This window comes from Gallinula chloropus (genome assembly GCF_964237585.1).
Source record: "Gallinula chloropus genome assembly, chromosome: 11".
Lineage (NCBI taxonomy): Eukaryota > Metazoa > Chordata > Aves > Gruiformes > Rallidae > Gallinula > Gallinula chloropus.
Window position 1 is genome coordinate 9,749,874 of NC_140096.1, and position 16,740 is coordinate 9,766,613.

Below are 16,740 nucleotides of genomic sequence, written 5' to 3' on the forward strand. Positions count from 1 at the left end.
GTACCACCAAGGCTTTGGGGTACCACCACAGCCTGATCCCCATCCCAAGAGAGGCTTTGGGGTACCACCACAGCTTGACCCCCATCCCAACAGAGGCTTTGGGGTACTGCTGTAGCCTGACCCCCATCCCAACAGAGGCTTTGGGGTACTACCACAACCTGACCCCCATCCCAACAGAGGCTTTGGGGTACTACCACAACCTGACCCCCATCCCAATGGAGGCTTTGGGGTACCACCTGACCCCCATCCCGCCAGAGCAGCTGAACAGTGGGAAGCCACTGACCAACCCTGCAGAGAGGCAGCTGGTGCAGAAGGGGCTCGGAGCAGCCACGGCTCCATCCGGACACCCACACTGCACTGAGAGCCCCTCCCAGCGCAGACGGAGACTCTCGGGTACCCCTCAAGACGTGCCCCCTCCATCACCAGCGGGCTCCAATGCTGCTCCCAGACCCTCAGCCGACCAGAGAGCAGCCTCTGTAAAATCAAGCCCCAGCTCATGCCACCTACTCTCTCCTCCCAGACTTCAACTCTGGTTTGTGCACCCTCAGTGGGTGTCAGAGCATCGCTACAGCTGCTGCTGCATCACCAGGGGTTTGCAGTGCCGGGGCAGTGCCTGGCTCCTTCGTGCCACTGTCCTGGGTAGAAGAACTTCTTCCTGGTGAGGGAGCCCTGGGACAGGCCGCCCAGGGGGTGTGGAGTCTCCTTCTCTGGAGAGATTCCAGACCCGTCTGGACGCCGACCTGTGTGCCCTGTCCTAGGGAGCTGCTTTGGCAGGGGGTTGGACCTGATGGGCTCTGGAGGTCCCTTCCAACCCCTATGATTCTGGCCAGGGCTGTCCCCCCAGGACACCGTCAGAGCCACAGCAGGTCACCGAGCCCAGCCCCGCTTGGGCTGCCGGGGCAGCAGGGCTGGGTCGTGGCCCTTTCTCCTCCACCCCTAATTACACTCGGCTATCACCCTTGTTATCAATATTATTAACACTACTATTTCCTGAAAGGAGGCGAGGCTGCTGCACCCCCCCTGCCCATCACCCCCAAAGCCCCTTCCATCGGCTCCGGCACATTCGCCGCCTCGGCTGCCAGAGCCAGGCCGGGGCTGCGCGGGGGGAGCCGAGCCCCACGCTGTCACGCTGCCAGCCAGGCCGGCAGCAGCCTTTCCAGCCCAGAGGCAGCTGCAGCGGGAAGGGGCCCCCTGAAAGCCCCAGGAACGCGTGCGCGAGCCAGCCCGGCCCTGTCCCGGCCCTCAGCGGCTGCGGGAGGTGCAAGGCTAAGGTTTCACACACCCTCCTGGCAGCTCCAAAGCCGCTCCAGCCTCCCAGTCTGCAATGGAATGAGCCGAGCAGCCCCTTTTCTCCCTGCACTGCTAACCCCGAGGGTGCCTGCCCTGGGGTCCCCAGCTCACCGCCCTGGTGCTGGAAGGCACTGAGAGATGCCCACCATGGGCAGGGAGCCTCAGACTGCCTGCCTGCCACCATCATCTACCCCCCAGGACCCAAAAAAAGGTTGGTCTGGCAGGAGAAGGCTCTGCTCCAGGCTGCTCAGGGCATGGGTACAGGGTGGGATCCAGACAGAGAGCCTCCGCGCTGGGGGTGACCATCAGGACCTCCTCACTCTGAGACCCAAACCTGGGTTTCAGAAGCACCATCATCCCTCGTGGTTACTCATCCTCCTTGGGGTTTATCCTCTCAGGGTCACACAAACCCACATGTCCTGGAACTGGGGGTTCTGCACAGCACCAAGTGGCAGACCCTCCTCACGTCCCAGTGACCAGCTTCGAATCCCCTCTGACCACACCACAGCACCTCTCGGGGCCAGGGCAACACCACTGAAGGGACAAAGAGCTTGTATCCTCCCCTCTGTTTACCCCAGGGACAAAGAGGGGTCCCAGTAGGTGACACCCAGCCAACGGAGAAGCAGCAGTAGGACCCACAGCCGCAGCCACGCCACTTCCCCAGCATGGCCACAAAGCCTCCCCAGCGACCCCACTTCACTGCAGAGCCAGCTGCAGGTTCTCCAGCCCACAGCTCTTGTTTTTGGGATGGCATCAACCCCCCAGAATATCTCAGAGCCGCACACAGAGGCAGCTCTTGGGGCTCGGCTGGCACGGTGGGATCGGCACGCTCCCACCCCATCTCCTACCAGCACCGGTGCCACCATCCCGACCCATCAGCTGGCATTCATCCTCATGGCATGGGGCAGAGCAAACACTGCTGTGGGCCAGAACAGAGATCCTATCCAGGGGGGGAACCCCTCCATGCCTGGAGGGGATTTCAGCTCCCCAGGGCACTCAGACCTCCTGGAGCACCCGTATGGCTGGTGGGAGGGGGTGCCAGCACCCACCAGCACCACGCACCCAGCTCTGGGAGGGAACCACCAGCCCAGGGTTCAGCCTCCCCACTGGCATCTCAGACCTGCTCCTCCCACCAAGGGGGTGCAAGGGGGTAGAGGCAGGCACTGGTGGGTCCCCACACAAGGCACGTGGCAAGGACAGACCTGGCATAGCTGATTCAGGCTGAACTGGCTGTACCAACGTCCTGTGCTGCTGCAAAGCCCCACAGACCCTCACCAGCGAAGGGAGAGAGCCCTGTGTGCTGCTCTGGTTTGCTCCCACCAGCCAGGGCCAAGGGCATGGAAGAGGAACCTGAGGCTTCACCTCTATCCTTCCCAGGCACATGGCAAGCAGGGGACAGCCAGGGTTGGTTGCAGGGCACAGACTGCTCACTGTGTGCCCTGGGGAAGCTGGATAACCCATCCTCTGCTTCTTGCTCTAGCAAACACGGCACGGTGAAAAGCACGAGGTTCAAAGACTCTTCTGGAAATAGGAATGCAAACGACATAGCTGGGTCTGGCTGGGAAGGAGTTCACCTCCCCCTGGCCAGGGTCAGGCCCCACGAAGGTAAAGACAGACACTAAATTAGCCCCAGCCCTTCTAAAGCGTGGCCACTGCATTCCCCAGCAGCAGCAGTGCCAGCTGGGTAAAGGGGTAAGCAGGGAGGAGCCCATACACCTACACATCCAGCACTGCTGCCTGTCCTACCCACTGGTCTGGGACCATCTAGGGTGCTTTCCTGGGGTGAGGGGACAGGCAAACACAGACATACAGGCAGAAAAAGGTACTACAGCACAAGCAACGCTTGAGTGAAAACCTAACTTCTCATTAACCCAGCCTTCTGATGGAAAAATGATAACCAGCCCTAATAAGCACCGTAATTAAGAGTCCCAGCTAGACTGTGGGTGACCTCATGAAGGCCAAAAAGCACTTCTGGGTTGCAGACCCCTCCTTGCTCACTTGCTCACAAGCCCTTTTGCATCAGCACTGCTGGCTGAGAAAAGCCTTACGAGCATCCCGCATCCCTGTCCCGGGGAGCTGCCTGCACAGCTCATGTCCAAGGGGTGTGTGGGGGGTGCAGGGTGCTAAATAAAGCCTTTGCCTTCAGGTCTATCAACCCCCTTCCAAAAAAAGAGAGAGTCTGTGGAAGAGGAAGGTTATTTGCAGTCCCTGTGGTAGCCCCAAGCAGCTGGTTATAGGTCAGGGAAAAAAGTGCCATGTAATTCTCCACCTGATGCTCTGCCAGAGTCATTTGTGGGCCCCGCTGGGAGCAGGGGGGGGAAGGAAAGCACTTATTGCGTTTTAACAGGGTGTAAATCTCTTCAGTTAGGCAGCAAAACATCTGCAACCAACCAGGAAACCTGTGGGGAAGGGGATGGAGGGGGACTCAAGGGGACAGTGCCACTCACACACCCCCCACCCCCCTCCCCGGCACAGCCGATGCCCATGCTGGCTGCTCCTCATGGAGGGATGCAGGGATGCAGAGCCAGCCCTGCCTGGGTGCTGGGCTGGAGGTGTAAATAATCAAACATATCAGGGATAATGGAAGTTATCAGGGACCAGAGAAGCTGATTCACGTGCAAATCTTCCACCTGGGAGAGCACAGGGAGCTGAGGAGGTGCCGGGCAGTGGGGAGGGAGCTCAGGGTACTGTGGGACAGCCAGGAGGAAACCTCATGACAATTAAAGGTGAGCTCTGCATGAGCACCAGGGATCTGCTGGCAACAGGAAGGTTTTGGTGGTGTAATCCCTGGCCCAGAGTTCCAAAGCACCCCACGGCCAGGAGCGGAGCCAGCCCTGCCCCTGTGCACCCACCGGTGCTGCACCCAGCAAGGGGCTGGAGCCCGGCTCAGAGGAAGATCTCCCTCTGCTCACTGTGCTTCATGGCTGCAGAGCCAGCACATCACCCTCGGGGACCCCAGGGAGTGGGTCCCAGCCCCCTGCTCCAGGAGGGTGCCAGCAGAGCCTCCAGCAACACCCCAAAATTTGTAGATGACCATGATAAGCTGGAGACACCCCCGCCTATCTAGGCGAGGACTTGTCTACTCACTGATAGAGGAAGGGGCCTCTCTGCCCCCCAAGTCAGGGGCTGACCCCCATTGCAGAGGGGCGAGCAGCTGCCCCCCCTGCTCCCCACCATCCCACCAGCTCTCAATTATCTGTGCTAACACCCGCTCGGTGCTGCCAGGCAGATCAAAGAGCACAGTCATTACACAGCAGCAAAACCATCAGTCCTTGGGCGATGCGACTTCAAATAGAGAACAAACCCAATTCTCCCCCAGAAAAATGAGCTTTTAAAGGTGCTGCCCACCACCCAGGCAGCCCTCTCCAGCACAGCCAGCCCTCCCCAGCACAGCCAGCCCGGGTGAGAGGCATTCCAACCACACAGCATTAGAAATTAAAGAGATGGAAAAAGGTGCATCTTGGTTATTGAACACCAAACCCCAAGCGTCTCATGGCTTGAGTGTGGCGATGCTCTGGAGACTGGAGCTCTCAGCCCACTCTGTCAGCCAGCACCCACCGTTACACACCCCAGCACCCACCGTTACACAGCCCAGCACCCACCGTCACACACACCAGCACCCACAGCCACACACAGCCTGGGCCATCGCCCAGCATCCCAGCTTGGCACAGCCTTTCACACCAGGCTGGAGCTGTGGCAGTGCCCCTGAGCCTCTTCCCAGCACCGTGGCAGATCCCAGGGGAAAAGCCTGGGTGAGGGTCTGCACAAAGGGGTCACTTCAGAGTAAGGGCAGGAAATAGCTGCAGGCACTTGATGGCTGCACACCCTTCCCTGCCACTCTGGTACTCTGGGATTTGCTTCAAGTCTTCACCAGGCTGAAGGTTTCTTCTACCTTTCATGTCTCTTCCTGGATGTTTTAGTCCAAAAGGAGACAAGTTTTTATCTCCTCTGGAGTCAGAGAGGAAGCTCTCAGCGTCACTGAAGGGCAGGTCCGTGGGGGCCCACGCTGCAGCTCAGAATCCCAGCATCACTGGGTAGGAAAAGCTGTGTAAGACCATCGAGTCCAACCATTCCCATCCTGTGCTAAACCATATCCCTGAGCACCTCATCTCCCCGCCTGTTAAACACACCCAGGGTCAGTGACTCAGCCCCTCCCTGGGCAGCCTGTGCCACAGCCCCACAACTCTGCCAGGGAAGAACTTTTCCCTCCCATCAGATCTGACCCTGCCCTGGGGCAGCTTGAGCCCATTTCCCCTTGTCCCATCTCCTGTCCCCTGGCTGAAGAGACCATCGCCCACCTCTCTGCACCCTCCTTTGCTCCCAGAGAGTTCCAGGAGACCTGCCATGGGGAACAGGGCTGGAAGGGAAGGAAGAGGATGGGCGCAGAGGGATGGCGATGCACAGGTGCCAGCTGGATGTCACCTCCTCCTTGTCACCACCTCGTGGGTGTTCAGGACCACCAAGGGGTTACATACAGTTTATTTCCCACTAATGGGTCATGTGAGTATTCCAGAGATGCTCTTGGGAAGAAACTCTCCCAGGAAAGGGTGTCCCTGGAGCCAGGCTGTCCAACTCCCTGAACAGACACAACCAGCTGCCTGTGGCACGGGAAACCCTGGGCTGTGCAGGAGCTGCAGGCAGCTGCCCACCACGGGCAGGCAGGGGCCGGGCTGCCCAGCAGCCAGGGAGTTAAGGGGGCACCGGGACCCCCGGCTGGGGCCTTTGTTGCAGGCAGCCCCCCCTCCTTGCCGGCCCAGGAGCAGATCAAAGCGGTGGGTATTTACCTCCTGGCTGGGTGCGGGACACTGGCCCTTTCTGATAGGGCTTTTCATCCCTATTAGGGCCGTGAAAGGCTGAGCCATGAGATCAGCTGCCAGGGGCTGTCCGGGGACAGCGCTGAGCCGAAAAGGTCAGGAGGGAGGAGGAGAAGAGAAAAGAGGCAGAGGCTTAAGGGACAGGGCTCAACAAAATCGCATTTACTCTGGTCACGGTCTTCAGACAAGCCTCCAAGACAAGGAACCCCGTGTTGTCTAAGGGCCATTATTTGGGTTTGACATGTCCAGTGCCTGGGCTTTGAAGTCAGGAGTGGGACCCTGTTAGAGACCCGTTTGTCTCCGGTGCAAGCTGGCTCCCACGCAGCATCTCCTGCGGGGAGAGGGTCTCGTCCACCCTCTGCCACCAGCTCCTGGCGGGATGGGGATGGAGGAGGAAAGCCTGTCCCCCAAAAACTAGAGGCTTACACCATCAGGATGGCTTCTGCTTCGCCCAGGCTACCTGTGTCCCACGAGCTGGTGGGATGAGGACACAGCACATCTGCAGAACACCGTCCCGACTCGGGTGAAGAACGAGGAAGCGGGTTAATTGGGTTTTTATCAGCACAAGTTCCTCGCTCTCATCCCGGCATCAAACAGCACCCTGGCTTTCAACTCCTCTCCACCAAGCAAGTTGTGGGGCGGAAGATGAGGAGCACATGAAAGTGGCCACATGCAAATGCAATCAGCAAAAGAAAGGCAGCAAAGAGCTGGCGGGCTTACAAACTGCCCCGGGGGGCTGCACCCAGTCCCCCCCCTTCCTCTCCAGCACAGCACCCATCAGAGCTGGGCAGCCAGCGCTGCGGAACGAGCTGTATTATTAAATACTGGGGCTGCAGGAAGGAGCTCGAGTGGCTCCAGACACTCTCACACATGCTGGCACAGGCGGGAGCCTTCCCAAGCCAACAGCAGCTCCTTGGGAGCTGGGGGGAGGAACAGCTAAAAAAGAGAGTGCAGCAAGGTGTCCCAAAATCCCCCCAGGAGGGGGAGGATGGCCGTGGCAGCAGGCAGGTGATCCCCTTCTCCACGCTGGAGCACGAGCTGCGGGAAGCTGCTGGCACGGAGAGGCTGCGGGACGAAGCCCACGTCGCAGCAAGGGTTTACAACAAGTAATTACTGCCAGGTTACGTCTAATTGCATCTAAAAACAGAACTGCAAGACAAGGGCTTTAAGGAAACACTTGGGGTAATATATCTGGTCTCACCCGCATCCCGCTGCCAAAAGGCGTTAGATTGGATTAGGAGTGTTATTCCATCAGAACTGGATTGCAGGGCTTAGAGCTGAATGATAAACAGTGGACACATTGGATTTATGGGGCAAACATCTACCAGGGGCACACTTTTACTTCAGCACTTCCATCAAATGAGGTCTCCTTGCCTCAAACAGGAGGCTGGGACACCACAGCCATGCCTTGGGGACCTGGCCAAGGGAGGGGAAAGAGACCCCCCCGGATAACCCACCGCAGGACCGATCAGCCAAGGTCACATCTGGGAGCATGGAAAGGCTGAGTGAGGCTTTGCTGGGGTGGTCTCAGCTCTCCTGCACCCTATCCAACATGGAAAGGGCTGCTGGGACCACCACCACCGTGTCCAAGGGTGAAGCAAGGCTGAAGGACACGTCACAGGGAGCAGGCAGGACACATCCCAACCTCCGGCACGGTGGGGAGCGACACCGGCAGCTCCCGCTCACACCGCCGGGGCAGGGGGATGAATGCATTTCTATCCAGGCACCTCATTACCAGAGAGAGGAAAACTGGAGCAAGTTCAAAGACGAGCAGCAAATGCAATTAGGAGCTGGAGTGACTTAGGAGGGGAGGTGGAGAGAGATGAACCTGTATGGCTGGATAAGCCATGGAGGGGGGTGCAGAGCTGCCCATGAGGAGCATCCCAGGAGCGCAGACAGCAGGGAGCAGGGGATGGCTACTTGAGTAGGGCACAGACAGCCAAGGACACAGAGAAATCACCAGAAGCTGGTAAAAAAAACAAAGCTGGGGAGAAATACCAGTATGGCCAGGCTCTTGGGGCTGGGGGAGATGACCCATGGGGGTGGAAGCAGGACCCCTCCCCCCCCAACTCTAGGACAGCACCTTCAGAAAACAGTCCCGGTTTGTCACCCTCCAACATCCCTTTGCTCCCACCAGCCCAAAAAGACACCAGACGGATGATTTCTAAGCACTCAGACACATTCTTCTCTCCATTCATAAGCAACCAGCCCCTCTACCAGCTCTGAGGGGGCGAAAGGAGGAGTAACCACACGCCTGCTAATGAGCCCTAATGAGCCAGAAGCACCTTCTGCCTTGACAAAGGTGGTGTGAATGATCCAAACCTCACTGCTGGGCCAGGGAAGGGCAGCAGCACCCACACCAGCAGATGTCTACAAACTACCCTGGGGTCCCCATCCACCCTTCCAGCATCTTGCCCACTCGGCTGAGAAGCCCCCAAAGGACTTTCCTCAAGGGCAGAACAGTGAGAATTCATTCCTGTTGGACCTCTCCTTCCTACCTCCCACACAGCACAGCAGGAGGAACCGCCCCGGAGAGCCACCACCCCACCGCACACTTCCCTCCACCTGCAATGCTTTGGTGTGGGGGGACAACACAGGAGGCCAAGGACAGGAGACTGCCACCACCCAGACACCAAAGGCAGGCAGCGAGCCAGCTGACTAAGGACAGAAGAACCCATGAGCTGCCTTGAACATTAAGCAAAACCCCCAATTCCCAAATTTCCAGCATCCCCCTCTCCAAGGGGACGTGTCCCAAGTCCTGCTGAAGCTGCACATCCATCCTCCAGTGAGCTGAGGATATCTCTGTCTCAGACCTGTGGGCAGGAGCTCCTGGTCTTTATGGAAAAGCTTAGGAGATGGCATCAGCCCTGGGAGAAAAGATGCTTTAAAGGAAAAGCCCAGGGCTGGTGTGGAGGGGCCGGGAGCAAGGCTGCAGGGAGGATGGGGAGAGGTTACGTTGCCTTTCAAAAGCCTTTTTCATGTCTAAGCCGAGGGCTGGGGCCATGTCCCTCCGTGATAAAAGTGGCCTTAAACACGGTTTGGCATATCCAAGGCGAGGGTGAGGAGAGGGGGGAGCAGCCCTGAATGCAGAGGGACCCTGGGAAGCCCCCTGGCTCTGGTGAGGAGGTTTCCCAGCTGCCTGGGGAAGGCGGGGGGCAAGCGGCACACGTCCTGCTGCCGCCCCGCTCCCCTCAGCATCGCTTCCCCCGGCTTAGGGCTGAGGGAAATGAAAAGGAAGAATAAACCCCAAACCCTTTTGTGTGTCAAGGCAAAGCTTGGGGAGAGAGGAGGGGGGAAAAAAAAGGGGGGGGGGGGGGAAAGACAACACGTGGGTGGTCTGCTCGGGGAGACTTCTGACTTTGTTTTTTTGGCTATTTTATTTCTTGGCAGAAAGAGCTCCTGGGGCTGCTCGGCAGAGGGTACAGCCAGATCACAGGAGCATCCTCAGCCCACCCAGGGGCCAAAGTTCAGCTGGCAGCGGGCGCTCGCTCCCAGCGCTGAGGGGGCTCGCATCAAAGCACGGCCCAGTCAAGAGAAATTAAAGTCAGAAACGGTCCAAGGAGGGGGCAGAGGGCACTGCTGGCCCCCCGAGGAGAGCGGGGGGGGCCTCACAGGGATGCTCTGAGCATCCTCCCTGCTCGCTGCATCCCTGTTCCGGACAGGCTCTGAGATGCTGCAATAGGAGATTGGGATGGAGAAAGGGAGGATAAATAGGATTTTATGGCAGTCTCTAGGGCCATGCCCAGCTCTGGGATGAAAGCAGGATTGAATTACAAATACAGAGAATACTTCTGGAGACAGGAGAAGATTCCCATTTCTGGTAACAGAACCGTATAAACACCAGACCAGGCAAGAACACAACGAGGTTCAAAAGCCTCAGCCAAACCTCCCACAGAACGGGATTGGGATGGGATGTGCAGCCGGGGCTTTGTGAACGGTGCTATGCCAGCAAATCCCAATCCCCATCCCATCGGAGCTACAGCAACCCAGGTATGCCAGGAGCATCGGAGGGGAGCTGGAGCATCACTGGCACCAGCTCAAAGCCACGGGGGCCTTTGGGGAGCCATATTGGTAGGCAACAGCGCGGCATCGGCTGCCTGCACCAACACCTCCGAAAGCTACACGTGGCTGATGATCTCAAGCATGGGCTTTTGTGTGAGATGCAGAGCTGCTCCCCAAAACTCATCCAGTTCAGAAGCCACAAACCCTCCTCCTGCCCCGCTGGCACCTTCCAGCAGAGCTGTGGTGCTGCACGAGGGGACCCCCACCCCGTGTTTCTGCTCCCCAAAGCCTCGCCTGGCTCCCGGGCTTGTTCTGGGCGATGCGTTTCTCTTTGGGGGCTATCTGCAGCCCAGGGGACACAGCGGTGGGGCACGAGGCAGGACCCTGCTTTCAGCCTTCATTAGCTTGACCACTGTGCCACTACCCAAACTTGACCCCCGAGCACAGCAGAGCCACTGCCCGACCCGCACACCGAGGCACTGGTCTGACACACACAGACAGCCCCATGGCTGGGGGTACAGCCCCTCTGCGCCCCTGCCACCAGGGGGGAAGCCTGCCGTTACATCACACCTCATCCCAGCTGGGGGGAGAGCAGAAGGGCAGACCTTTCGGGGTCCCAGCATCGCCATGCTTGGCATGGCCATGGTTACCGGTGGTAAGGGAGATGGGAGCCTGTAGGGTTGCTGCACGGGGGGTTTTGGCACCCCCAGCCCATCCCCTGGGTGTCTGGCCTGGAAAAAAGGGTTACCAATGGCTGCAAAGCCTGTGCAAAGCCTGTGCCCCCCCTAAATGACACCGGGCAGACAGCCCAGAACCAGCGACGAGCGACGGTGGCTCTGGGGACAGACTGGCCCCGCCAAGGGTGACTCAGGCCGTGCAGCCCTGGTCCCTGCCATGCCGAGCAGGCTCAGCGGGTTCTTGCGCCAGGCCCTCCCCATTGTCACCCCTCCGACAGCACCAGGTGCAGGCGGCCAGAGAACCCTGTGATACCCCCCACTCGCCACCACGTGCGCAGCCAAAGGACCCGGGGGACGTGCCAGAGCCCGTGCCAGCTGTGTCTTCTACACCAGGTTTACTCAGAGTATTCTGTAGCAGAACTAGAGGCAGCTCCAGCCCCAGGTAGGACTCTGGCAGTATCACCGCAGCACCGCGCTAGGGCAGAGCACCTCCTGCCCCCAGCCGCCTACGAGATCCTCGCCGCCCCTCTCCGAGGGCAAAGGTTTCAGGCTAAACATAAACTGTTTACTGACTGGAAAGCACCGGCTCCCACGGCTCAGTGCTCGCCTCCCACACAGGGACCCTGACCTCTGCGTCGAGCCTGCGGCACCGTGACGGCGAGGGGAGAGACCTGCGGCCACCGTGCCCTTTGCCGGCTGCTCTGCCGTGATGCGCCGAGCCAAGGAGAACCGGAGGGGTTGAGGAGACAGCTGAGCTCCCCAGAGTCCTCCCTCCATCCACGGTGGAGCTGGCACAGGCAGATACATCCCATATTATCCCAAGAAACAACACGACCAAGGCGGCGTGAGGAATTTTACAGCCATTTAGACCACAGCAAGGACTGGGCAGCACCGGCAGCATTCCTGCTCGTGGAGGATGCACCCCAGGAGGAGGATGAGCATCTCCTGGGTCACCTCCCACTCCCGACTGCCCCACCAGAAGCTCTCCAGGCCAAGCCCGACACAAAACACCCTGTGACATCTCCAGCCTTGGAGGAAGGTGGCAGCAGAATAATAAGCTCCAGACACGGTCCCCCACGGCCGACCCCAGCCAGGGGACATGGTCTGGCTCCCGGCCACGGGCAGGGGCAGGGCAGGGGGTATGAGGCACAGCACAGGAGGCAGATACAGGCCGGTGACCCGCTTGGCTGGCAGCACATTCCTCCCTCTTCTCCTATCCAGTGGGAAATATTTTCCATACGTGTCAGCTCTTTGCACAGCCAAGTCACGAGCAAGCGCCTGGCGACACTCTCCAGGACCCCGCAACAGCCCCCCCCAAAGCTGGGGCTGGTGGCGAGGAAGAGGAGGGCGACTCACATGTGATGAAGTAATCCTGCTGCCGCTTGAACTCCAGGCCCATGTAGTTGGGGCTGAACTCCTGAAACTTGATGGTGAAGCGGATCTCCTGCTCGGGCCGGTTGCACGTCACCAGCACGTTGGGGTCCATGACAGTGCTGCAGGCATCTGCCTGGTCCTTCTTCACCAGGTACAGCTTGTAGTACTCGTAAGGCTTGGACGGCTCCGCCTTGGGGCAGACGATGTCCAGTTTATCCCCAATCTCTGGGTAGATAACCAGTCCCTTCCCCGACATGAACCTGGAAGAGAGCAGGGCGAGAGGTTAGCCACATGCTCGAGTGCAGGCAGCGGGTGCCCATCCCATCCCCTTCAGACCCCCTTGCCTTTCCCCCTTCTATTTCATGCTTAAACTCTGCAGCTTTCTCTCCACAAGATATTTATTGACACCAAAATAAAGTTCTCCTCTTCCTTCACCATCACCACGGGTACAGGGAGCCGGTGCGGGCTCCCACCACCAGACCCAGGGGCTGGCTCAGTTTGGTCCTGCTCCCCAGCCCCCACCTCGCCACAAGCAGGGTGAAACCCCTCCCAAACCCAAATCCTGGCACCCAAAAGGGAAGGGAGCTTTCCCACAAAGGGCTGCAGAGCGGGCGGGCTGGAGACGCCGCGGCTCTGCCCGACGGCCAGGCAAGGAGCTTCCTGCAGGGACAGGCGATGATAATTAGATGTGGGGAGAAGTCCTGACAATGGGGCGCGGGGAGGGATCCCTTCCACGCCCTGGCTCCCCGAGGAATTCCTGTCCTTAAATGGAAGGGAAGGAAGCATCCTGCAGGACAACTTCTACCAAGCCAGGCTCAACGGCGTGCCCAGGAGCGTGGGAGGACCGGATGGAGAGGAGCAAGGAGGGAGGAAAGCTATTTGGGGCTGGAAGGCAGGGCATTGCGGAGGGAAGGCAGGCAATATGCTGATAATTAGCATTCAGATTTCATTATTGTGGAGCAATACTCTCATTTATGTATTTTTTTTTTTAATTCCAGCATGAAGTGGAGGATTAGAGCAGCAAGGAGGGAAGCAGCAGAGCATCTACTTTGATGTAGGCAACCTAATGCGTTCCTGATGGGAGATAAGGTGGGAATGGATGTTCTAGCAAAGTTATCTCTGCTTCAACTCCCTCTTGTTAATTTGGGCCCGGCGAGAACCGAAGCACGTGCTCCAGGCAGGCTGCACATCAGCTGCCTTCCCTTCTGCTCCCTGTGCCCCATCCCACCCCAGGAGTCAGACCCAGGGGGACACACAGGATGGCCAGGCCCATGGGGACACCTTCTCCCCCGCAGCCAGCTGCACCGGCTGCAGGCAGGGCGGAAAAGGCAGATCAAACGCACAGGCCCAACCTGCTCCGCGGCTCCGGCACAAGTCTTAGCAAGAAGGCATGGAGCTGAAACCAGGCCTCTGGCTGCCAGAGCCCCAGCATCACCCCAACTCCGGAGCCCCGGCATCACCCAAACCCCAGAGCCCCAGCATCACCCCAACCCCGGACCCCCAGCATCACCGCAACCCTGGCACCACCGCTGCGGCAGCTGCAGCTTCACTGTGCAAGCTTGCAGGGAGCAAAGGAGTGTCTTGTGACAGTCATGACTTGTGGAAGGAGCAGGAAACTCAACCCAAAGGGCCGGTGCAGGGGGGGATATGGCTGCTGGCCCAGCAGGGCCCGGCTCCATCCCTGGTGCTGCCGGCAGGTACGCTGCCGTGCTGAATGCCACCAAGTAGGTCAGCTGGCCCGTGGCCAGTGCGCCGCTTCCAAAGCCTGGGGAGCGATAAAGGCTTCCCCCACCCACGGGCCCGGAGCCCTGATGCAATCCCAGGAGCCGTGTGTGCGGCAGGAGATGCAAAGGAGCCCCCGCCTCTCCCTCCCCACCCCGCGCCAGGCCGCAGACATGCAGCGCAAGTGAACACTTGCACGCTCGCTCATGGGTTCCCACCCCGAGAGGCAGCTGGATCCCACACTCGTTTCTCCGCGGCGGGGTTGAGTCAGAGGCTTCCTGGCACAGGACTCCCAAGTGACTCAAATTCCCTCCTCCAGCCCCTGCCAGCTCCCCTCCCGCCCCGAAAGATGCCGAACAGGAAGCCGCAAACAAGTCAAGCCGATGCCTCAACGCCGGAGCAGGAGGAGAAGGCTCCTATCCATCCCTCATCTCCATACCAGGAGGGCCTATCACATCTCCTTGGCCTAGGCCTCAGCCAAACCAACCGGTCCACGTGCCAGCAGCCTGCGCCGGCAGCACGGTCACCTGGGATCCGGTCGAGCTGATTTTGAAGCAGGGGAGAGGCCATAAAGCAATGCAGGGCGTCCAGAACAGCCCAGCACCACGTCCCGTGGGCCGTCCTCATCCTTGAGAACTCTAAATGAAGGCCTGTGGATAGGCCTATGGACAGCTCTATGGATAGGACTATGGCCCTACCATTTTAAGGATAAAATTGCAAGCCAAATTTCTTCTGCAAAGGCATGGTCCCGGGTTCAGAAGCACACAGCTTCTGCCTGGCAATTACCCCGGGAATATTTTTTCAGATCACAGAATCACAGGGGCTGGAAGGGACCTCCAGAGCCCATCAGGTCCAACCCCCCTGCCAAAGCAGGGTCCCTAGGACAGGGCACACAGGTTGGTGTCCAGACGGGGCTGGAATCTCTCCAGAGAAGGAGATTCCACACACCCCTGGGGAGCCTGTCCCAGGGCTCCCTCACCCTCACAGGGAAGACATTCTTCCCCAGATTGGTGTGGAACTCCCTGTGCTCCAACTTGAGGCCATCGCCCCTTGTCCTGTCCCCACAGACACTGAGAAGAGGCTGGCCATGTCCCCCTGTGTCTCACACTTCAGATATTGATAACCATTGATCAGATCCCCTCTCAGGCTTCCGTTCTCAAGGCTGAACAGCTCCAGTTCTTTCAGATCTCCTAGATGAAAACGGAGCAAGACAGAGCTACCAGCCAGAGCAGGCAGCCCTTCACCACACCCTCGGCTTTCGGGCTGCTGCCCACCACCGCCTGCACACACACATCTGACCCTCCATCCTCCAATTTCCCTGATTTTTGTCTCCTCCCTTTCCCCCTTAGCATTATCCTTCTCCAAAAGCAGGGCCATTTTCCAGCTGAGAGGTCAGGCTGCAGACTTTGCTTCCCCAAAACCTTTGCTCTGCAGCAGGTGATGGCTTACGGCAGTGATCCTGGGGAAGACAGGCAATGGTTCCCATCAGGCACGAGGCCAGCTCTCCAGGAAATTCTCCCTTCAAACACCCAAGGCAAAAAGCGACATTTATCTTAAGAGCAGCAGAGAAAAAAAGCATCCAAAAAACCCCATTGCTGTGCAAAGTACCCAGGCAAGTTCTGAGCATGAGAAATTCACTCCAGAAGGATGGTGGAAGGCAGAGAAGGATCACCCTTGTGTCTTGTCTTTACAAGGGCACATCTTCCCATTTATCTTACCCAGGAAGAACAAACAGATCTCCTCTGGAATTAATGGGGAAATCACAGAATTACAGGGGTTGGGACCTCAAGAGATCATCAGGTCCAACTCCCCATCGTGCCCTGAGAGCATGGGCCATCCCCTCCATCCGGCACAGCCTGACTGCCCAGTTTTAAGCCAGGAAGATAAACCCCCAAATTCTAAAAGCTCAACTCACCCCTAATGCTGAAAGGAAGAACAATGTGGCCTGGACACGTGCTCTACCTGACACCTTGACTTTGGGTCCAGCCTCGCATCAGGGCTGGTGCTGGAAGGGAGCAGAGCCGCTGATCACAGCCATAACCTCTGGATAGCCTCCCAGTCCCAGCTTCTTACCCCAGTCCTGGTTTCTGACCCTGCTTCCAGCACACAAGCAGACCCCAGCCCATGATCTCTCCAGGTGTGATCCCCGGCTCAGCACACCCAAAAAACTGGGGTTGTTTTTTGCTGTAAATCAGAAACAGCAGAGCAGTGTGCTGGAGTTGAGGAGTGCTGGCCTCCCCTCCGGTCAGCACCACCTGCAGCACTTTAAAGCCCCACCAAGGTGATTATTTTTGGGGTGGCACCTGCAGCCACCCACCAGCAGAGCCGAGGAGCATCCTGGCTGAGCATCCCCAGCCCCCAGGTCCTGTGTCAGCCCCCGGCCCCCAGCTCCTGGCCCCGCAGGTTCCTTGGGAGTGATCAGGTGGCGGCGTCCAATTTCCTCATTGTTTGGGGAGGTGTTTTCTGATGGGAAAGGTGAAAAGGGTATTTGTGAGCCTTGTAAACCGATTCCTCCGAGTTGGGTAAACAAGGGGAGCTCTGTTGGCAGCGGGATGCCGGGATGCCGGAGCAGAGAGATGGGATTAAAGAGCAACCTCTTCCCTGCCCCAAGCTGGGGGGCCGCTGGAGGGGACCCCCAATGCTCTGTGGACCAGACAAGACCCCCCTCTCAGCAGCACAGAGGGCTAATCCCAACCCAGAGCTCCAAAAAGCTCCAATGAGACCTGACTGAGTGACTTGGGGGCTCCAAGTGGGACCTGATGGAAGGACCACCGACCTAGCCAGTGCCTGGTCTCGGACCTGGCTGCCCTGGCATCCCAGAGACAGTTCGCTGGGGGAAGAAGAGGAGTTGGCAGCTCCTT

The 16,740-nt window shown here is 58.7% G+C and overlaps 1 protein-coding gene across 1 annotated transcript in view; it reads right to left on the reverse strand.

Annotated features, from left to right (window-relative positions):
- Positions 1 to 16,740, reverse strand: part of EFNB1 (ephrin B1) — a 51,905-nt gene that overhangs the window by 10,469 nt on the left and 24,696 nt on the right. Inside the window, exon 2 of the mRNA XM_084269158.1 lies at positions 12,140 to 12,417. Coding sequence (XP_084125284.1) covers positions 12,140 to 12,417 — 278 coding nt within the window. The remainder of the gene's footprint in view (positions 1 to 12,139; positions 12,418 to 16,740) is intronic.